General features: G+C 57.4%; 1 protein-coding gene across 6 annotated transcripts; it reads left to right on the forward strand.

Annotated features, from left to right (window-relative positions):
• Window positions 1-2,256: 2,256 nt before the first annotated feature.
• On the forward strand, window positions 2,257-22,629 carry ZNF385A (zinc finger protein 385A). 6 transcript variants are annotated; one of them, XM_031682887.2, is made up of 9 exons: window positions 2,257-2,373; window positions 8,838-8,974; window positions 13,987-14,046; window positions 16,214-16,324; window positions 17,990-18,152; window positions 20,063-20,305; window positions 20,686-20,855; window positions 21,067-21,162; window positions 21,298-22,629. In XM_031682887.2, the coding sequence occupies exons 1-9, from the start codon at window positions 2,364-2,366 to the stop codon at window positions 21,526-21,528; spliced, it is 1,221 nt and encodes a 406-aa protein (XP_031538747.1). In that variant the 5' UTR covers window positions 2,257-2,363; the 3' UTR covers window positions 21,529-22,629. The 6 variants fall into 6 exon arrangements, with proteins under 6 accessions (XP_031538747.1, XP_072828798.1, XP_006203156.1 ...); XM_072972697.1 differs by lacking the exon at window positions 13,987-14,046 and having other exon boundaries at window positions 16,201-16,324; XM_006203094.4 differs by lacking the exon at window positions 13,987-14,046.
• The last annotated feature ends 43 nt before the right edge of the window (window positions 22,630-22,672 follow it).

The following is a 22,672-nucleotide window of genomic DNA, read 5'->3' on the forward strand; positions in this document are numbered from 1 at the left end:
CTCCCCTGAGGATGCACAATACAAGGTAGGAATTCCTTGGGCTCAGAAATGCTGCAGATGTAACCTAGCACCAGCCTCCCTGTCCCTGAACTGTAATTCTCAGGCGCTGGTCTGTTTCCCCTTCCAAATCTCCCAGACCCTCCAGAGCATGTCTGCCTCCCATCTTGAGACTTCAATGATGCAGAGGGACATGAGGGTAGAGGGCTAGAGGGTCGGGGTCAGGCCTGAGTCCTAGCTGTGTCTGTGTCAGTGGAGACAGAAGGGAGGCCCCAAGAAGGGAACAGAGCAGCTGGGGGCGCAGGAGGGGGAGGGGGCGCAGAAGAGGCAGCTGGCAGGCGGGAAGCTGATCGGGGGTCTCAAGTTTCTTGACATCAATTAGAGCAGCCGGCCTGGGCTCATTAGTAGCCAGGGGTGCAGGGCTCATCAATAATGAATTCACCCTGCACCCTGCCCCCTTCCAGCTGCCTGCAAGGTCACCCCGCCCTCTAGCCAGCTGCCTCCCCTTGGTGAGCTAAGCAGCCCCTCTTCTGAGACCTCTCTAACTCCAAGTCCCCAGGGGCAGTGGGGGGGGTGAACAAAGCTGAGGGCAAAGGGGTCTCTATCACCTATCGGCCACGCCTGATGCTGACTCTAGTTTGTTCTCTGAGTCCACCCACGAGAAGAAAGAACGGGAAGAGGCAAGGAGGAGTATATGTGTGGGGGATGGATAACAAGGTCTGGGAGAAGCAGGCTTTGTGATTCTAGGGTCAAACAGCATAGTGGTAGGTCAGATCTGGAGCAAGAGGACCTCCTCTGATGGGCTTGGAGACCCTACCTTCTCCCCCAAGATCAGACTTGGGCAGCGAAGCCACAGTTCCCTGAGATCTCTGAGCCTCTGGATCAGAAAAAGACCAAGGCACTGGCAGCCCCAGAATCCTCTTGCCCTCAAGCTGAAGCACCTTGGCAGGTGCAGAAACATATCTTGTCTTCAGACCAGATCAGTGGGGTAAGAACAAGAGACTGCTGAGGCCCAGAAATAGGAACTTGAACTTCCTGTACCTTAATTAGCCATCTAGTCCCAAATTCCCTGCAGGACCCAGGAGTGCAAGTCCCCAGTCCCTTTCCAGTTTCCTAGACTGTTCCAAGACTCCAGTCCCACCCCTCTTCCACTGACTTCTTCCTCCCTGGCTCCACCTTCCCTAAGTCCCAAGCATTATAGTTCCTAGTCACAGCTCCTTTCCCTTTGGCTGGGGTTGGCCTGAAGCTGGCTGCCTGGCATTCTGGGATATCCTCCTGCTGCCCTCCCTCTTGGGCAGGTACAGACAGGTCCAGGCTGTAGCAGCTCTCTCTTCCCCAGACACCTTGCAGACTCCCAGACTCCAGCCTCTTGTTGCCATCCCAGCTGCCCGCCTCTAGCCAAGGCCCCCTATCAGTGCTTAGAATACATCCGGTGTGCTGTACTTCGCCTTCCCCCCGACATTCTCCCCAGCCCATACATTCTTATCCTCCGTCCTCCCCTCCACTTCATCAAAGACCCCCCAGCAGGCCTCTTCAATCCAAGCTCACCTTAGTAGGGAATGCCCTGGATAGATGCTCCCATCCCCACACCAGTCCACGACATGTCTACAAGGTTGAGCCTCAGTTCTGGATCTTCTGTCATCTTCTGGTTGTCCTAATGATCTCAGTTGCAAGCTTCTATTTCTACCTCTTTGGGTCCTTTGATTGCAGTCTCTTCCCTCAGACCTTCCCTAAGGACCTAAGCATTCAGACCCCAGCCAGAGATCAACCTGGGGTCCATCTTCAGCCCCACGTTTCACCACTGAGACCCAGCCCCTAGGCATCCAACTCCAAAGTCAGAGGAACAAGCTAGGACCCAAATATTCTCTGCCCCACCCCCTGCCCCCACCCAGCTCATCACTCTGGAGAGGATTCAGGTGTCCAACCCAGGCCCCATCCCTCCCCAGAGTATTTAGGCATCCCTCACCCCATATCAGCCCATGACCAGACTTCCCGCCCTCAGACTCAGCCCTTCGCAGAAACCCAGGCATCTTCGTTTCCAGCTTCCTGTATCAGCACACACCGTCTTCTAGATGACTTGCTCCCCTAGCCCTGACTGCAGTGACACTGTAAATCCAGGAGACTCAGGGGCAGCAAGCAGAAGAGACAGCGGGAGGGGGCGCGAGGAGCCGCCAGGACGCCCCCTCCTGGAGCCCTGGGTGCCCGGATCCCCGCTCCTCCCGTCTTCACCTGCTGCGGGCTCCGCCCCCGCTCCTCCTCGGCCGGCCTCGGCTCCTCCCCCGACTCCACCCCCCCGTACCCCCAGCCTAGCCAGAACGGCCCCCGGGACAGAGCGACGCGGAACCCCGGGCGCCAGGGTCCCCAGCATGATCCTCGGTGAGTGGGCTCTGCGGCTCCAGGCTCCAGGCTCCTGGGTCCCTCTCAGTAGGTCACCCCCGCCCAACCTCCGGCACCGCGGTGACTGCGGCCGCCCGTCAGCGACCGATTCCCCCTCCCCCTTCATCTGGCTCCACATCTGGGGCCCCCTCTTGCCCTCTTCCCCAGACTGCTGCTTCTTCTCCCGGGAATCTAGGGAGTGGTAAAGGGGGAGGCAGAGACAAGTGAGACCCCCTGCCCCATAATGAGAACATTGCGTATTCATGAGGCTCATGAATATTATATGACAGTCTACGAGAGGCTGGGGGAGGGGGCTGGTCCCGGCCTGGTGGAGTTGAGGGAAAGGTTCGGACCCGTCCTCTCCTCACCCCCCAGCGCCTCCCCTCACCCTTGGCTCAAACACTCCGACATCCTTCTGGGCCCAGGATAAGAGGGAAAGGAGGAAGTGGGGGGCGGGCGCGGGGGGGTGGGGGGAAGAAGATGGTGGGTGTAGCTTCGAGGTGTGTGCGGTGGGAGGTGGAACCTGCAAGCTGAAGATAAGGGGCCTGGGGAGAAGAAGGGGTGGGGAACTCTGCATCCCCGGGCCCCTGCAGCTTGGATCCTGTCTCCGCAGCCATCCTGCCCCAACACGCTGGGACCTGCCCCTCTCTCTCCCTGCTCCGGCTGCCTGGGCCCTTCCTTCCCGGCCTCCTTCTTCTCCTTCTTCCCCTACCCCACCCCCACCCCTGCCCTGGGCCGGGGGCACCGGGAGAGGAAGGGGCCTTGGAGAGAGTGAGGATTGGGGAGGGAGACTCCCGCCAGGCTCCCACATCCCTTCAGCCACAACCACCCATGACCTACATGGGAAGGGAGCCCCGGGTGGGGGCGGAGAGGGACTACTGCACACTGGACTCATCAGCTGGGCTCCAGGCCCGGGCCTCCACAGTAGTCCCTGGGTCTGCTCTGTCCTCTGACCTCTGACCTCTGCCCTGGCTAGGCCGGTTCCTGGGCCTTGTTTGTGGTAGGAGACCCCCCCACCAGGCCCAGACACCTGCGGTCTCCCTGCCCCCCACCGGGGACACTTGGCTCCAAGCTGGCGCCCCAGGGCTCCCCTGGCTCCCGCCTCAGCCCTCTGCTGGTGCCTCCTTGGCTCTTTTGCTTTTCTTCTTTCACTTGACCCCTATTGACTCCCACTAGGGGTCTCTCTCCCCTTCTGCCCTCCTTCCTCCATATCTTCTCTCCCCCTCCTCTATCTCCTCACTCTCTCACCGCTTTATGTCTGCCCTCCTGCACCTGGCACTCCATCAAATCTATTAAATGAATGAGCGGATGGAGGGATGAACACCGGCTGCCTGCCTCCTTCCCAAGAGTATCTCTGGCAGGGAAGAGACTCCCCACTTTTCTATGAAGACTGTCCCTACTCTAAAGTGACCCCCACCAACACACTGGGACTCAGGTCCCCAGAGGACAGGCTCCATATTCCTTTAAGCTGTGCAATCCCCACACCCTGGATCCACCCTGGGCACGGGCCCCAGAGGCAGCATCACGCTTGTTCAGGAAAGGCCAGTGTAAGCCATGCTCCCCCTGGGCAGTAGGCCTTGGAGAAGACCTCAGGAAGCTGCTCGGACCAGACCAAGACCTCCTACCACAGGCAGAATGCCAGGGGCCACCAGCTGGACCCCCCACCACATCTCCCTGAGGTCACAGTAATTAACTCCCTGCTTGTGCCTGGACAACGGAGGGTCAGGAAGCCTGGCAGGCCGCACACCTTACCCCTCTTTGAGGAAGGAAAGGAGAGAGGCAGGAAGCTTCCAGGCAGGGCTCGAGGCCCATTCTAAGGCTTTCAGGTTCCGAATGCTGAGGTCCACTGAACCTGGGTGCAGGTGAGGCCCAGCCCACCTGTTCAAGAACTAGTCTGTGGGCCAGGTTTAAGGTGGTGGTTTGGGGCTCAGGTTTCCCGTTCTGAGCCCTTCCTACCCTTCTCCCCAACTGGGCCCCTGCTGGGCTGATGTGGGTGGGTCGGGGGAGGGCATTGAAGGAGGCCTTTCCCGTCAGCCTGGGGAAGATTTCCCAGGGGTCTTCCTTCTTCCTTCCCAGGCTACCTCCTCCCTTTAGGCCCTGCCCCACTGACATTCACCCCAGGGTTATTAAGGATGATGGTTTGAGTAGTTGTTCATAATCATCCCCTTGTTGCTTTCATCTCTGACTTCAAAGCCTTCCCAGCACTCAGCCTGCCTCTTGGCAAGATGGGGGAAATTGAAGCAGAAGGAGACAGATACCTGGGACTTGGTGAAGACGGCAAGGTCCAGGATTTGAGGCCCGCCCTCAACCCCCAGCTTTAGGCATTTCTGGGGTTAGAAAAGGCCAAAAGGCCTGAAGAGAAAAAGAGATGGATTAGAGATGAAATTCCAGTCCAGATTCCAACCCCGTTTCTCCTGTGGTCCCGGAGCATAATTCCCACTTTAACCCAGTGCTGACCCTGTGCTTTTGGCCAGTTTGGGCCATAACATGACTTGCAACCCTAACCCCAATGCCTGTCTCTGATCTGAATCTCATCCCTGCCCGATCTCCAGGCCAGCGCTAACCTGCAGCCCTACTCTAACACCCTTCCTGGCTCCTGTTCCTACACAGACGCTGCCACTCCCTGAGCCAGCTCACAGCAGACACTCCCATGCTTTGCCACGAGGGCTTCAGGCCCCAAGCCCAACCTGAGACAGCCAAGGGGCTGGGACTCCCACCTGGGCAGAACTTCTGGGGGAGAGAGGAAGGAAAAGACCAGCCCTCAGTGGGATGGAAGGAGTCGGATGGGGCTTGTTGTGGCTTGGTCCTGGAGGGAAAACCTGAACAGGGTCAAAGTGCCCAGGGCTAGGTAGGGCGCCGAAATGGACAGGTGGACATCCATCCAAGGGACTGAGAGTTCACCCACTCTAAAGTGTGTTAGGAACTGTCTTTAATAAAGCGTTTGGCTGTTCCCCACAGAGCTGGGTGGGGCTCTAGCTGCTGGAGGTAAGTACTCTAATGAGCTTCCCTCTGGAGTGGCCTGTCCCAGCCAGACCCCAGCTCCTCCCTGCCCTGCCCCACATGTGTGTGCACACCTACACGCGCACACATACACACACACATGCACACTCCTGTTTGCTCTCCGCCCCCTCCTGCAAACCCACCTGAAGTCCTCATCAGAAGCCCTGAATTGCCTACTGCATTTCCTGCTTCTCAGCCCTCGGTGTATTCTTGTCTTTCACCCCTCCCATCCCTAGAAAAGTGTGGTGCGTGAAAGCCACGTCTGAAGCCAGACAGACCGGTTCAGATCCCTCACCAGCTGTGTGACCTTGGTCAAGTAACTCCCTCTCTGAGCTGATGGTCATCATCTATCAGATGAGGATTTGTTTATTCAGCAAACATTTATTGAGCTTTCTTTGTGGCAGGCCAGCACTTTATGTGGATGTATTCAATCTTCCCAACAACTCCACGAGGCAGGTACCATTGCTCTCATTTGACAAAAGAGAAATGAGACAGAGAGTCCAGAAAACGAGCTGGTTACCCAGCTAGTGAGCGGTGGAGTCGTCCACAGGGAGGCAGTGTGCATAAAGTGCCTGGCATACAGGCAGCCCTCAAAAAGTGACAATTGTTATTGTTCTCAGGAAGTAAGGGAGGGAACTGAGGCTTGGGCTACCTAATGCCAAGGGCCCTGCTTCTGCCCACTTGGTCCATAAGCTGCCACCTTCCCCCACCCCCTCAGATCTCAGTGGAGGGGACCCAGGGATCTTGGAAAAAGACACATGAATCTCCAGTTGCCCATCTTGCTTCCTTGCCTCACTGCATCCTTACTTCACCCCTTCCTCCCACTTCCCCTTCCCTGCCCCCACCCCAGGGCGCATGTCAGTGGAAAAGATGAGTCGCTGGCCAGAAGGAACTGAGTGGCTGCTACCTGTTTCCTTCCAACCCCAAGCAGCGCCTGGAACTTGTTCTCCCCTTCCTCTCCTCGGTCAGGATGGAAGCTTTGCCCAGGTCTCTGCTCCAGAGTTAGACTGGAGCCCTTTGGGGTTAGATAGCAAGAAAGAATTTACTACAGAAGGCAACAGATCTTGATTCAAATCCCAACTCTGATACTTACAAACTGTGTAACATCAGCCAAGTTGTTTGTTTTTAACTTCTCTGAGCCTCAGTTTCTTCATATGTCAAACGGTTAAACACTAGTATCAGCTGCGCCATAGAACAGCTCCCTCAGAGATTAAATGTGATAATACTCAGAATCCATTACCTGACACAGAGCGGCTCCCGAATACATGCTTTTCTGTTGCCTTTTGCAGAACTCACCTCTCCCCTCTGAGATGGGTGTTTGAGGGGTGGGCGTCTAGAGCCGGGAAAAGGGTCAAGGAGCTGAGCTGCCACCCTCTCTGGGCCTGGAGCTATGGGGCGAGAGCAAGTGCCAGCCCCCAACCAGCTGCTCGGGGTGGGTGCTGGGTGCCGGGGACTCTGGGAGTGCTCAGGTTTCTGTCACCATTCCTGATGCCGCCTGGGGCTCGTTAAGGCTGCCCTGGCCTTGTGTGCCAGGCTGGAGGGGGCGGGGCATGGAGGGGAGAAGCCATGAGGGGACAGACAGGAAGGGGAGATGGTCACCCTGCCCCATCAGTCTGTCTGTCCCTCCCTCTCCTCTCTCCCTCTCTTGCTCTCTGTTCTCTGTCCTTCGGGCTTTCTGCCCTGGTCTCTAGCTCTGCGTCCAGCTTTTCAGTGGTGTCTCTGCTTTTCTCCCTCAGTTCAGTGCCTCTTCATCTCTCCATTGTCCTCTGTCCTCTTCTCTCTGTGTCTATGTCCCTTTTCTCACTCGCCTATTCCTGCTTCTGTCAGTCTTTCCCATTCTCTCTCACTCACTTTTGTCTGTCTGTCTGTCTGCCTCTCTCCTCTCCCCTGATCCCATCCCAACCCCGAGGTGGCGGAAGAGGGACTGGCCATGGCATACAGACCCCCAGCTGCCCAAGGGCCAAAGCCAAGCATCCTGCCCCTCTCCTTCAACCCTTTGATGTCTGGAGCCCAAGCTCCCAGGAGCCTTGACCCTTCTCTGCCTCAGGCCCCCTGGCCGCCCAGTCCTATCAGTGGGTGGAAAGGACAGACCCCTCCAGACCTTCCTGGACCAGCTCCCTGCCCCCAGCTGTGCCTGAGCCCTCCCCACCCCCTCCCTCTCGCCTCCGATTCCCCTAATCCCTGCTCCCCCGCCCTCCCCTCTGCCCCAGTTTTCCAGGACTCTGATTGGCTGATCCTACTGACTGGACTGGGGGGGGGGCTGGCAAGGGAGGGGGCAGGGGGCAGAACCAAGGGAAGGGGACGCTGTCAGGCCCAGGCCCCTGGGGGGCCAGGGCCAGGCCACTGCCTGGGGGCAGCGGGCACCAGACACTGAAGGTATGGAAAGGGACAGTCTCTGGAGGGAGCAGGAAAGGATCCTGGGGGGGACCCTCTGCCCCAGTAAGGTCAAGGGAGGACGGGGCTAAGCTTGCAGACTCCTGGGTTTGCCTTTGTTCCTGGGAACCCCTGTTGCTGGCAGGGGCTTGCTCGAGCAGTGAAGGGCAGCCAGAGTTCCCTGACTGCTTGACAGCGAGGTTGCAGAAGGGAGCTGGACCGGCAGAAGCTCAGAGGGGTCCTGGGGGCTTCTGGGCTTCCCCTGTGGAGTCTGGCAGGGTTCCTCCCATGGGTCTAGGGGAGGAGGAGAAGGTTTCAGGGGAGGGGAGTGGAGTGGCTGGCCTGGACTTTCATTTCCCCTTCAGGTCAGACCCAGGCATTCCCCTCCCAGAGGCCAGGTCGCAGTTCCTCCTGCAGAGCTGGAGCTGAATGTCCCACTGCTGCCAGAGTGGCGTGGGGAAGACAGGAAGGCTGGGAGAGGGGCGCTGAGAATGGCCCCAGGCAATCCACCTCCCAGAGCAAATGTTGCTCACCTACCCCCAGAGATGTCGGCAGTTAATTAAGAATTATGACTGGGACAAAATCATAACTCTTGAAGGAGCCTTGAAAGAGTCAGTAACCCTCGTCCAGATCTAGGCCTCAATATCTCCCCCAACTCCTCAGGCAGAGAGATGAATCACCCACCTGACTGTTCTCCCTGGGGTGCGACTAAGGCTTTGGGATTCCCTGGGGGAGAGCAAAACCGGAAGAGGGGAGTGGCCAGGAGCCTGGGACTCCCAGGCCTGCTGGTCCAGCAGGCGGCCCACAGGGAAGGTCCCTGCTCTTCCTTGGTCTGTAAAAGGTCTTGGGGGAGGGAGGCTGGAGAAGGGGGAAGTGAAAATCACCCAGAAGGGAAGAACGATGGGTCTGCACCCTCCCCCAGGCCCACAGGGCACCGTGCTCCATCGCTCCGGAGCCAGAAGCAGGGGAAGTGTGTGTGATGGGGGCTTCTGAGCATCGGGGCCCCAGCTGGGGAGTGGGACTGACAGACCTGGGTGGGGCTCCCAAGCTGCAATCTTCCTACCCCACATAATGTTTTCTTTGCCCTGTAGGCAGCTTGAGCCGGGCAGGGCCCCTCCCTCTGCTCCGGCAGCCCCCCATCATGCAGCCCCCGCTGGACCTCAAGCAGATCCTGCCCTTCCCATTGGAGCCCGCACCCACCCTGGGCCTCTTCAGCAACTACAGCACTGTGAGTAGCAGCCTGCTTGCCGGCCCCACTCTCCTGTGCCCCTGCTCTTTCTCTCCCTCGGATCCATCCCTGCCCTCTTCTCCTCTTGTATCTAATTCCTCATCTCCTCTTAGGACCCCATCTCCCTCACTTCTAGTCAGTTATGAGGGTCGTTGGCTTCTGGTATGCCATGGACAGCAATAACAGCAATAGCTAATATTTGCTGAGGTCTGGTTCTGGGCCAGACAGTGTGCGAAGCACTTCATATGAATCATCTCATTCAGTTCACCATCAGAAAAGTCATGAGACCTAGGCTGGCAGTAGTGACTACAGGGAGGTGGGAAGACGGGCGATGCAAAGGCATAAGCAGCCTGTCTGTAAGTTCCCACTCTCCGGAGCCCACAGTTGGGTGGGTCAGGTCAGTGGGGTAGGGCTTGGAGGGCTGGCAAAGTTGTCTAGATTTACTGTAACATGAAATAGGAAGCCATGATCTGTTCTTGAGCAGGAATGTGACTTGGTAGGGGCAGTGTTTGAGGAAGGTGAATGGAGCAGCAGGATGGAAGGGAGGAGAGGCTGGAGGAGGGTGGCCAGTTGGAAGGCTATCCCAGCAACACGGGCCTGCAGGGGAGCCTGGAGCACCAGACGGGGCCCATGGCAGCGGCAGAGTGAGTGGAGAAGAAGGAAGATGGACGAGGTGTTTCCAAGGAAATATTGACAGGCCATGGTGACCAACCAGTGTTTGGGGGTTGGGGAGAAGAGAGAGGATGAGTCAAGAATGACTCCAGGGTTCTGGCCTCTGCGGATGGGAGAAAGAAGTCACCGTGACAGGGGCAGGGGGTTGGAGGAGGAAGCTGGCCTGGGATGAGGCTGCTGAACACGTCTAGGACATGGTGCGTTGGTGGACCAATGGGACACTGAGCCAAAAATGTCCAACAGACAGTTGGAATTCGGGGCCTGGAGAGTGGGCTAGAGCTAAAGACTTGGGGGGAAATCAGTTTATTCAACTTAGGTAACCCACCATCAAACCAGATTCAGCTGCAAGCATGCACTGAGCATCAACTACGTACCAGGCACTGCAGTAGATGTTTTTATACGTGATCGCATTTAACCTTCGCCACTACCCAAAGAGGTAGATGTTATTATTCTATTTTGATATACTGGAAGACAGAAACTAAGGCGCAGAAGGGTTTAGAAATTCATCTAAGTAGACACTGTACGTGCCTAAGGTATGGTTTGAACCCACAGCGTCTGACTACAAATAGAGTCCTCTTTATGCCACAGCTGTTTCCTCCAAATGTCTCCCAGAGAATCCAAACCAACATTTGCATTGCACTTTGAGGTTTACGAAGCATTTTCCATATCTCAATCTTTTTAGCAACCCTATGGGGTAGCTGTCATTTTATCCTTGTTTTACAGATGAGAAAATCGAGTACTGATCATAAGGAAGGCACTGTCCTAGATACGGTGGAGACATGAGGGTAAATGTGATACGGTCCGATCCTGAAGGTGCTTATGTTCAGGGAAGAAGTATAGAAACGTACACAGCGATCTATAAAATACTGAGGCAGAGACACTAACAAAAATTCAACTGAACAAAAAAAATTTTGAGCACCTACTATGTCCAGGGCACAGCGCCTTGTGTCAGGGACACAGGACTCAGTCTGTGCTTGGAGAGCTCACGGTTTAGTAAGAATGATAACAAATTAACAGCTACCCTACAGTGTGGAAGGAGCTGTGTCGGAGGCAGATAGCTTGTAGGGGAGCCCAAGTGAGTATCAAGAAAAGGCTTGCTGGATGCGGTGGTGCCTCAGGGATCAACCAGAGCTGAGCAGAAAAAAAAAAAAGAGCAGAGGAAAAGGGGATTGAAGCTGGACCAGGTGATGTTATGATTTGAGCTTTGAGGAATTATTAGCAGGACTTTAAAAGGGACCTTAGAGAATATTCCAAGTTGAAACAAGGGCTAGAAAAGAGCATTTGAGAATGTGCAGTTGACTGGGCGTGACTGGAGCAGAAGGTGCTGGGAATACTTCCCACCAGCTGCGTATTTGATTTACACTTAACCTCAGGTCTCCCACCATTGTCCCCGTTTTATAGATGAGGAAACGCAGACCCAGAGAGGTTGTGACTTGCCCAAGGTCACAAAGTTACTTAGACAATTCACGTGGATAATCCAGGGTGTCTGAGTCCCTCAGGGTTCATGGCTCCAGCCTCTAGTGGGGACAAGCTATTTAAAGCCAGGAGCGTGGATAAGCTTGGAGAGTGTGACCGAGTGTTGAGCAGCATCAGCCTTGGCATCTGACTGGCAGGATTTGAACTGATGTTCCAGAAGTACTGGCTGTGTGACTTAAGGCAAATTACTTAACCACTCTGAACCTCAATTTTATTAGCTGTAATAGTACCAACTCACAAGGTTGTTGTGAGAATCATAATGCATATCATAACGCCTAGCACAAAGTTTTCCATCAGTGTTAGCTGCTATGGTTATTGTGTTATTTCTATTATTTTTTTATTTAAGAGAGGATCAGGGAGAGAAAGGTAGTTTGGCCAAGGTCTGAGCCTTGGGGAATAAGCAGAATTAAGCAGTGGGAACAGGAGGAGTCTCCAGCAAAGGAAATGAAGGAGCCACTGGAGGGGGTGGGGACACAACCATGTTCCTGTAGAGTTGGAGAAGCCAAGGGAGAGAGTGTGGCAGGCTGCATCAATAGTGTCAAATTCTGCAGGGGAACAAGGACTGCAGAAAAGCTGCAGGCGGGCCTTGGCAGTTCCGTGCAGCAGTTAAGTACATGGCTTTGGAGTCAGGCTGCCCAGGTTTAAATTCAAATCCCAGTTCAGCCACTTACTAGCTTATGACCTTGGGCAAATTATTGAGCCTCTCTAAACCTCAGTTCCCTCATCTATAAAATGAAGATAATAATAGTACTTACTTCGAATAGTGGTTGTGAAGTTTAAATTAGATAATCCATGCAAAGAGCTCAGTACAGAGGCTGGCACATTCCAAGGGCTCAGTCAACATTAGTCTGTGGTGGTGATGGTATTATTATTCATGGCAGAGTCTCTCCTTCCCTGCACTAATGCTTCCAGATCTCTCTCCTACTCCGGCTGGTCTAACCCCTTAGACCCCTCCCTGCTTTAGGCTTCCCTCTGTCCTTGGATGTCCCTCACTGTCTCCCAAAGACAGCCTCTCTCTGCATCCAGTGCCCTGTTTCACTCACCTCTTGGCCCTAAGTGGAATGGAGAAGATGAGATCCAGAGATGAGAGCGGGAATCCTAGAACCTACTCAGAGAGAATAAGGAAGTGTTTTGGGAGTGGGCTGCTCTGCCCTCCTGTGCCTCGAACCGCGGTGCTGCCCCCACGCGACCGCCAGAGGGCAGCAAGTGCACGAAGCATAACTCTTCGCGAGCCTGGTTCTCCAGCAGGTGGCGGGCGAGGGGAGGAGGTGGGAAGAGGTTAAGGACCGTGTCCCCAGACTGAGGTCGCTTCTGCCCTGGGCGTCCCCAGCTCCACCATTCAGAGGAGTCACTGACAGAGCAGTGCCTGCCACCTGGGTACCTGGGCTTGGTTTCCCATCCCTAGCAGAGGAAGTGAGGTAAAAGGGGCACCGGGGCCGTGTGCAGGAGGAGCAGGGGAAGGGTCGTCTGGGGACTCGAAAGAGAAGCTGTCAGCAGGGGAATTAAGTGGAAGGGATGAAAGAAAGGAGAAAAGTCCTCACTAGAGAACAGGGTCGGCCACTGGATTGGTGGGGATACTGGACCCTGCAAGGGTCCCCAGTGGAGGAAGCCGAGCTCATCTGGTCCATGCTCCGTCGTTCGGCCCAGGGGCCCCTGTCCAGAACCAGGTCTTCCTGGAACGAGTGTCTGGACATAGACACCCCCTCCCCTCCTTCCCTCCTCTTTTCGCCCTAGGGCCCCTTCATCCCTCCCAAGCTCCCTATCCCCGCCCTCATGTTCGGCCCTCCCTCGGCCCCGCCTCTGGGGCGGGCTCCGGTCCCGGCCGGCGCCGCCTCCCCTTCTCCCGGCCGGCCCGGCCGCACAGCCCCGAGCCACCCGGGCAACGAGCGCCGCGTCCCCGGCCTGCCCGGCCCTGCCAGGCTCGGCCCCTCTGCCCGGGTCCGCTGTCCCGGGCCATGGAGACGCGTCCCCCGGGGTCCCGCAGGGTAAGCCACCCGGCCCCTCCTCTCTCCTTGGCTCCCGCCGCTGCCGCAGAGCCCCCACCCCCCACCCCATCCCCGCCCGCCCCTGCCCGGCTCCCTACCTCTCTCTTCGCCTAGTCCTCGGGTTATCCGGCCCATCCCCCACTACCGGCGCGTCCCCAACCAGTCTCTGGGTCCCAGCTGGCGCCCCCAGACTGCTGCCACCATGCTGGATACCCCGGCCTCTGTTTCTCAGATCCTCGGAGTCCCTCAAATCTTCAGACTTCCCATCAGGTCCTACACCTACCCTCAAATTGCCATGCCGCTCAGATCCCTTATCCAACCCTGACCCCATCTCAGCCTCAGTCCCCTCCGTAGCATCCCTCCCCCACCAGCCTCCACCTGCTCTTTACACAGCCTCTAGCTACCTCTCTTTCCTGTTTCAATCCTTCCTGTCCCTAAGGTCTTCCCATCCCTGAGATTTCACCCCCTTCTCTTTTTGCCTTTATTTGGGGGGGGGGTGAAGAAGTGAGGTGGTCACACAGGGGCAGCGGTGCCATCAGATAAAAGGCAATGGAAGGAAATATAATCATAGCCCCCCCTTGTGTTCCTGATCTGGTTTCCCCCTTCCCTCCCCTTTGCCCTTCCTGATTCATTTTGCCCCAGCTTCGGGGAGCTATTCCCTTTCATGTCTGCTGTTGGAGGGCAGGTGGGAGGGGACTGTTTCGTGAACCTTTCCAGACAGTGTCTAGGCCAAAATCCTAGGGAAGAGACTCTGGAGTGGGATGAGCTCTGGGAGATGCTGGCCTCCACCCCTCCCCTGAGAGCCCTCATCTAGGTCACCAGGGCCTCTTGACCTTGGCCTGGAGCAGCACTTCAATGGCTCACATTCCATCTGCGCAGGGATTGGGACCAGGGGCCCTCACCTTCAGCCTGGTATCTCCTCAGTTCCTGGAGGAGAAGGTGAGAAGGACCCACCTGACTGGGTTGCTGCTTTCTTCCCTGCCCACCCCCACCCCTTGTCGGTGTTTATGGACTTAAACCTGAGGAGGGGGTTGTGCAAAAGAAAAGGCTCTCACCCTGGAGAACTCAAGTGGAGCAGGGATCATTTGCAGGGGGTGGATGTTGGGATGGTCAGCCCACAGGTCATCCTCAGGGCACCGGGTCCTCAGCCACTCCAGGGAGCTGGCTGAGGTTCTGGCGTGGAACAGAGACAGAACCAGGGGCCTCTGGTCTCCCTCTACATCCCACTCCTCTCTCCCTACTGTTTTCATCGACTTAGGTTTCCTGGCCCAGATTGGGTTTCTGTTTGGGCTGAATTCCATTCCCCACCCAGGATGTGAGGATGTCCAGGGGCTGAGGAGAACCCTGGGGCAGAGCTGGGGGTCTCTGGTTAGGGAGGACTGATGCTGGGAGACTGGGAGCTGAGAGCAGTCATCTGCCTTCCCCTTTCTGATTAAAGCCTGTCTCCAATTCGGTCTGTCTGTCTTTCTGCCAAACACATCATACAATCACACCAATAAACACACAGCTGAAGATTGCACAACCAGACCATTCACGGCTTCGGCAGAGCCCCTGACACAGAAATGTTGATACATAAGTGATGTACACACAGCACATGACATGCCTTCACACCCCACCCCTGCACAGATTGATCGTACCCTGCCTAGACACATACTGACACACCCAGTCTTCCCGTGTTTGGCTTTTCGTTGAAAAGGACCTGGGCTTCCAGAAGGTGAAGAGCAAGCCACTAAGAGGGGCTGCTTCCAGCCAAGGGCAGACCGAGAGATGGACACTTGTCAGCCAGACTGGTTATCTGAACTCCTGCCTCTGTCACTGCCAAATGGGGCAGCCCCTTTTCCAGGGATGCTAACGCCCCTCTCCTAACATTAACCCAGCCAGCCAGACGACCTGGGGGGGAGCAGAGGGGAGCCGGGATGTGTGGGCTTTCCAGACCACCTTCTTCCCCTGCTGCATGTTCCTGTCTCTCACCAGTGTCTCACTGGGAACCATGAAGACCTGGGCCGAGGAAGGGCCTCAGCTGAGGAGCTAAGGACCCCCCAAGTCTCCAGCAACTATTTTTACTTGATCCTTCTGCCCAAAAGATAAGGTTTCAGCTCTAATTTGGTTCCCTGCTTCTGAGAGATCCCAGCCATCACCCAGTCTTGCTCAGCCTCAGCTGCATTCCAGTCTCGCCTCTCCCTGGCTGCCTGGGGGCCAGAAGGGAGGAGGACTGAGCAGGGAGGCAGTTTTCATGCCTCTAGGCCCCTGGCTTCATCCCCTGATAGCAGAAGGCTTCAGAGAGAAACTCCCAACCCCTTCCCTCCTCATGTGAACTCTTGGCAGGAGACTGCAAAGACATCTGCTGACCCAGGGTGGGGGCAGAGGCTGTTCCTAATCCCGCCCAGCCCCGCAGCCCTGCCCTAGAAGCCCTGTGATCAGGGACAAGGAGTTCAGAAGATCTCCGGGCTGCCTCAGGCCAGCCGGACTTCTTAGGTTCCCCCACTTATTCCCCATTATTCAGTGGAGCCACCTCCCCTCTCCTGAGTTCTTTTACTCTCTCTGGAAGCTGCTGCTTTAAGAGGTCCAGGGAGTGAGTGTGTTAGGGCAACCTGGGGCCAGGGATGGGAAGCTGGGAACATCTGTCTCCTGGGACCAGGAGTTTGGCTTGAAGGTTTTGCCCCATAGTGAAGGCCAAAAAAAGGCTTCAGCCGAAGGCCCTAGGATCCAGGGTGCTTTGGGACTTCCTGTCAGTGGGCCTCTGGTGGATCGACCCAAGGGATCAGTTAAGGTGACAGGGTTGGATCTTCGTGGTATGTTGGATGGAGAAAGGGGTCCAGATTCAAGTTCCAGTTCTGCTGTGAACTCATGCTGTGACCCTGGGCGAACGACTTCTACATTCTGTCAAATGGGAGCATTGAGTCAGTGGACCCCTCAGCTTCCTTCCAGCGCTGTGAAGACTGGGCTGGGAGAGAGTCAGGAGGCTGAGGCTCACAGCCCTAGGGCAGGCTGGAGGGAAGAGGGGAGGCTCTGGGGACTTGGCTTCAACCCAGCCGCCACCAGTGGGGGGATGATGGACACGAGTTTTGTGCTGGGGTCCCTGGCTCACCCCAGCCTGCCCCCACAGATGGACCCTGTGCAGAAGGCTGTACTCTCCCACACTTTTGGGGGACCTTTGCTCAAGACCAAGCGGCCCATCATCTCCTGTAACGTCTGTCAGATCCGCTTCAATTCTCAGGTAAGAAACCCAGCCGCTCACCCATCTCACGGGTGGGGCAGGGGCAGCCAGAGGGGCCTGGGGGAGAGCAGAGACTGGGAGCTCTGGGTGAGGGGCAGGGATTAAAGGGAAATCAGGGGAAGAGCAGGGAATGGGGATGCTGTAGAGGGGGCAGGCTGATGGAAGGCACTGGGAGGGACAAGAGATGGCTGTATGACAACATGAAGTAGCCCAGTCCTCTAAGGCTGACCCTTCCCCCACTTGGGGACTGAGGCATCCCTAGCTCCGAACTTAGAACACAGGTGGCTGTCATTGTCTGGGTGAGAGTGTGGCCTCTGGCCTCCTGGTCTTGGGTGCGGGGCTGAGTTATGTCATTGGCTCCCCTGCAAAGCCTGTGCCTCCTGGGCCTCTGCTAAACTCCTCCCCGGCCCACCCACTTCCCTCTAAACCTCATGGCTTCCCCATCTCTCCACCATCCTCCCTCCAAGTCACACACAAGGCCTGGCCTGCACTGCTCTCCCATGGGGCTTTCCCATGGGGAGAAGCCACGCAAAACTCAGAACCGAGGTGTCTGGCCTCCCAGATGGTCTCCCTCTGATGCTCCCTCAGGGCTTCTGTGTCGGTCTGGAGGGGGCTTTGTGAGGTGCAGGTTCTGAGAGCTTTTGGAGAAAAACAGCAGAGCCTCATCCTGCTGAGTAGGGGAAAATAAAGCATGTTCTGTTTCTCTACCCAGTCCCCCGGCGCGCGCACGCACACACACACACCCCCCCCCCATGCTGCCAGGCTCTGCACACCACTGCCCCACCCCTGGGCTGTCAATCTTCCTTTCCTGCCTATCCACACCTTTTATTTCTACTTTACCCCTGTCTGGGTGACCTTGTGGTTCCAGGATTGTGTGTTCTTAGCAGAGGGTGCACACGGTGTGGGGGTGGGGCCAGGACCAACCCAGCTGCAGACCTCCCCTTTACCTCAACCCCAGGCGTCCCCTCTCTCAACCCTGGCTCCCCTCACTGGTGGTGAGTGGAAGACTGGAGGGGCAGGCGATCAATAGCAGGCAGCCCCCCCTTTTTGCCCTCCCTTCTCTCCCCCAAAGTGGCTCTGTTTTGACAGCTGTCTCTTCTGCTGTCTCTGTCTCCAGAGCTGGGCTTGGGGCCAGGGTCCTCCAGGGTGTCCGCAGAGGCTACAGGGAAAATGAGACCCAGGGGGGAGTAGTCAGGGTGGACTGCAGGCCTCAGAGCTCCTGGGACTCCCGGCTTGAGGGTGGAAGCAGCGAAGACTGGATCCTGAGGCCAGGAGACACAGGCACATTAGGCGCTGGGTGAAGAGGAGGCGGACTGGCTGGATTGCAGGCCCCTGCCATTGGGGGCTCCATCATAGGTGTGAGATCCCCTCCTTTCACCTCAAGACTAGGTGGGAAGCCTGAATCAGCAGCCAGGCCCTGAGCATGGTGGTGCGTGGAGCCTGGGCGAAGTGGGGATCCAGGCGCCCAGCAACTCAAGCTTGAGAAGCTAGTCTGAAACCCCAGGAATCACGAGGGCTCCTCGCATGGGGCTTTACATCTCCCCAGTGTAGGGAGAAAGTCACTGCAGCCTGCTGAGGCCACCCCAGGACCCGAAGGAGCTCCATGGGGAGAATGGTCAGATACGAGGTGATCTCAGATTCCGTTTTCTTCCTCCAACCCTAAAGAGCCAGGCTGAGGCCCACTACAAGGGCAATCGCCATGCCCGAAGAGTCAAAGGCATCGAGGCTGCCAAGACCCGAGGCAGGGAGCCTGGTGTCCGGGAACCTGGAGACCCAGCCCCCCCAGGTGGCAGCCCCCTCAGTGGAGATGGTGGAGCCCCCCGTCCAGGTAGGTCTGACTCCTCCCGCATCCTTCAGCTGATCTTGTCTCCTCCATCCTGTCCTTATGTCCCAGAACTTTCCTCTGCTTTCATCTCTCTCTTCCTAAGCCCCCACCCCACCCCCGCCCAAGGTGAGTCCTAGAGCCAAACACAGTGATGCGAAATTTCCATCCTGTCACCCCCACTCCCGCCCCAGCTCCTCTCAACAGAGTCCCCACTGTCTGTCCTCCCCACTGCCCAGTGACTCAGAGAGGGGCTAGGGTGAGGCCACCTGGCAAACTTCCCTTTCAAGAAAAAGGGAACCATCCAATCCAGGGAGAGGCCCCTTCGTCTTGAGGAGAGGGGCAGAGGAGGGAATCAGAGTGTCCGAGGACCTGCCCGTGGGGGCAAGCCAGGCACCTCCCTAGGTAATCTTGGATAGATTTTCTGACCCCTTTGGACCAGAGTTTTCTTTCCTGGGAAGTAAAAGAGTGAGACTTGAAGATCTGAGAGGTCTTTTCCAGGTGTACAAAAAGCAGCTCTGAAATTCTTTCTCCCTCATGGCTGGTGGCCCTCTTCAACCATATTCCCAGTCAAGAAGCTGGAAAGAAAGAACATTAAGACAGGAAGTAGGAGCCACCCCCATCCTGGAATTGCCACCTCAGATGTCAGGGCCAGCCTGCGAGGGGCCCGGCATCCCCGTGTCCTCCTTTTCCTTGCCTGTCCTTCCTGCTCCAGCCTAAGTAGAATGAGAACCAAGCTTGCACCACTAGCTTGGGGGGCAGGCGCACACTCTTACCACTCACCACACACACACACACACACACTGTCCCTCAGGGATGCACAGATAGGGCAAGTGGGTGAGCTGAGTCCTAATTGTGTTCTGGCTGCTTCTTAGCCCGAACTTCTTGGGTTGACTGGGTAATGTCTCTGCAAGACGGGGATAAGGATGGTGGCAGTGTAGCCAACAGTTCTTGCCTAGCCCTGTTCTAGGTGCCTGATGCATATTACCTCACTTTGTTCCTACGGTATCTCTCTAAGGAGGTAACCATACCTGCCCTGCTTTTGAAAGCCAGGAGGTCCTGTCCAGATTGAGATGTGAATGTGCTATCTGGATTGGGATGGAGGTGAAGGATGTCACAAATGAGGAAGACTTAAAAAAAAAAAAAAGGGAGACATGAAAGGAGGGATGAGCAAAATGGACACCTATAGGGGTCAGGAGGTTCCCTCCCACCAATTCCACACCCCACCCCCACCAGCCTCCCCCTGACCCGGAAACTGGATCGGCTGCTGGAGCAAGAATGGGAGCGCTAGAGTTTCCCCTGTGCAGAGGCCAGAGCCCAGCGCTGAGGCCTGGGGCCTGTGCATCTTTAATCGAGCCATGAATTATAGAGCAGCCCACATCCCTGCTTCTTCCCTCTCTGGTTCTGCTGTTTTCTGTTTCCCTTTTGCCATGTCTGTATCTGTCTCTCCCAACCTCCAGTCACCTTGCTTCTGCCCCTTCCTCGAGTTCTTTGGCATGCCTCCCCGGGGACTGCCCAGCCTCTGGGAGGGAGCCTGGCCAGGTGGGAGACCCAGGCTGGCTGGCAGGCCTTGGAGGGGTGAATCCCTGTTCCACGCCTCTTCCCCCTGCCACCCTCCCACCCCCAGGCTAGGCTGGCTGCCAGCTTCACCGTGGCTGAAGGGGAGGCCAGTGTGGCTGGCCCCCTCAGCCCTTCCCAGCTTATGGGGAATGAGCCAGGCATCGGAGTCTCACACCCAGCCTGCAGCAGCTGGACCACATCTGGCTCCAGCCCAGGGCATGAGAGCATGCATGTTGTCACAGGGTGGGGACTCCTGGGCCCTCGCCCTCAAGGAAATGGGGGTAGTTCTCCTTCACATAAAGAATCTTCTCCGAAAGCCATCTGGGGTGACCCCTATATTTCTCCCCCAACAACAGTTTCCATGGAGAATGGACTGGGTCCAGCCCCAGGATCCCCAGAGAAACAGCCTGGCTCCCCATCCCCTCCCAGCGTTCCGGAGACTGGTCAGGGTGCGACCAAGGGTGAAGGGGGAGCTCCAGCCCCAGCTTCCCTGCCTGGAGGTAGCAAGGAAGAGGAGGAGAAGGCCAAGCGGCTGCTCTACTGTGCTCTGTGCAAGGTGGCAGTGAACTCCCTGTCCCAGCTTGAGGCGCATAACAAAGGTATGGGCTCCCCGCCCACCCCACCCCCACCCAGTCCTCAACCTGCTCCTGCTCCCCACATCCTAACTCTCCTGGCTCCCAACATCCCTGGGTCCTCCCAGACCTACCAGCCTATCTCCCTCCCTAATCATCTTCTTCATTCCTCAGCCCCTTACCTCTTCAGTTCCCTCCCCACCCCACCCCCACATTATTTCTTGTAACTGTGACTCTCCCCTGATCCACCTTGTGTTTGGACGGGTCCCATGGGGCTTGAAAAAAACCCACACTTGATGCACCCTCCCCCCACCCCCAGTATTTTAATTGGAAATGTGGGCATTTGAGGCCTAGTAAGCCTGGATAATTTTTCTCCCCCCTTACCTTCTGCCCTCTGTGGGCTCCAGGTACTAAGCACAAGACAATTCTGGAGGCCCGAAGTGGGCTGGGCCCCATCAAAGCTTACCCTCGGCTGGGGCCTCCCACTCCCGGGGAACCCGAGGCCCCTGCCCAGGACCGAACCTTCCACTGTGAGATCTGCAACGTCAAGGTCAACTCGGAGGTCCAACTGAAACAGGTGGGTTCAAGGCCCTTCCCAAGAACTCTGGGGAGTCCACCCGCTAAGAGCGGAGGGAGAACAGGGAGCTTGGGTGAGGGCTCTTCTTCAGGGCCGTCCACTGGGGCCCCGGAAGGAGCGGGGCTGGGTTCTGGGGTGTGATTTCTCTGCTCGCTGGTGGTCCCTTTGTTCCCCGTGTGGCTCACAGCCCCCCACCCTCTGGTCCCTGCAGCACATTTCCAGCCGGCGGCACCGAGATGGCGTGGCCGGGAAGCCCAACCCGCTACTGAGCCGTCACAAGAAGCCTAGGGGCGCCGGCGAGCTGGCGGTGAGGCCTGGGCGCTGGACAACTTGGCGACGGGGGACTGGAGCCGGGAGGACGGGCCGGCCCTGGGAAAAGTGGAGTTTGCAGGGCCACAGAATGACTCTTCCCTCTCTCTCCCTGCCCCTCTCCCCACTGCAGGGCACTCTGACTTTCTCCAAGGAGCTGCCCAAGTCCCTGGCCAGCGGCCTGCTCCCCAGCCCCCTGGCGGTGGCTGCGGTGATGGCAGCGGCAGCAGGCTCCCCGCTGTCTCTGCGCCCGGCTCCAGCCGCTCCTCTTCTCCAGGGACCGCCGATTACCCACCCCCTGCTCCACCCGGCCCCCGGGCCCATCCGAACTGCGCACGGACCCATCCTCTTCTCCCCCTACTGACCTGAACCCTGAACCCCCTCCCATTCAACCCCCCCCACCTCCAGCCGGGACCCAGGCCTCCGGGCTCCCAGCCCGCCCCTCCTCCCGGCACTCCCTGAATGATCTCTCTCCTTCCCCCCCACCCCGAGGTACGGGGTTCCAGGAAAGGGGAGGGGTAGCGGGGGAGGGGGGCTTCAGAAGGGGGGGAACACCCCAGATCTCAGGGAACCCCGCCCCCTGCCCTTCCCTCTCCTCTAGAAAAGGGGGGGCCGTCTCACCCCCGAGCCCCCTTGGAGACACCCCCCTCCCAAAAGCCATGTCCATCCAGCCCTTCCCCCCTAAACCTAGCACAAAACGGGGTTCACAAGCCATGGTCGGGGTCCAGGGGGCAGAAATGGATTTTCTTGGCAATAAGCGGACTCTGGGACTCCGGCCCCCTACCCCCAAACTGAAGCGCTTCCGTGAACACCCCCGTCCTCCGCAGGGGGAGGGGAGCAGGCGGGATCCTGGGTCCCTCATAAGCACTTTGGTTTTACCGCCTGCAACCTCACTGTGCCCGCCCCGCATCACGCCCCAGCCCAGGTCTAGCCGGGCCCATGGGCAGCACTTGGCGGCATCTCTGGCACTTGGGTGGGACCAAGTAGATGCCCCTATAGACCCTTCCCTCACCTTTGTCCTCCCCAGTCTGGATTCCATTCTTTTCACCAGCACCCATCGCCCAAGGGGTACCAAGGGGGGCAAGGGGTGTCCAGTCCAAGCCCACCCCCGCCTCGCCTTCCGCAAAACTGTGAGCAAAAAGCAATAGAAGCCTCGCCCCCGCCCCGCCCCATTCCGCAGGATTCGCAGTCTGTAGCCTCCCCCATCCCAGTTCCTAGACCTCATGGCTGTCCCCTCCCACCAGACACCTCCACTGCACAACTCGGGCGGGGTCGTGACCTCCCCCTACACCCCTGTGGTTTCCGTATCGTCAGCCCTTCCAGCACCAACCCGGGAGGGGGACGGGCCCCGCTGGCCTTCCCCTCCCCATCAACTCTTTCTGCTTGACGATGTAGCAACCCTGGCCCCCTACCCACGTCTCTCCCTTTTCCCTGACAATAAAGTCTGGATTCGTTGCCCTCCGTCCCCCAGACTCAGACTCTGAATCTTTGCCCGCTGTTTTGGGAGC

Source organism: Vicugna pacos, chromosome 12, assembly GCF_048564905.1.
Source record: "Vicugna pacos chromosome 12, VicPac4, whole genome shotgun sequence".
Classification (NCBI taxonomy): Eukaryota; Metazoa; Chordata; class Mammalia; order Artiodactyla; family Camelidae; genus Vicugna; species Vicugna pacos.

Coding starts and splice junctions, on each gene's coding strand:
- ZNF385A (XM_031682886.2), top strand. CDS start 12,896: ATGTTCGGCCCTCCCTCGGCCCCGCCTCTGGGGCGGGCTCCGGTCCCG. Junction 13,108..16,200: donor GTCCCCCGGGGTCCCGCAGG/GTAAGCCACCCG, acceptor GGCTCACCCCAG/CCTGCCCCCACAGATGGACC. Junction 20,306..20,685: donor GCTTGAGGCGCATAACAAAG/GTATGGGCTCCC, acceptor TGTGGGCTCCAG/GTACTAAGCACAAGACAATT.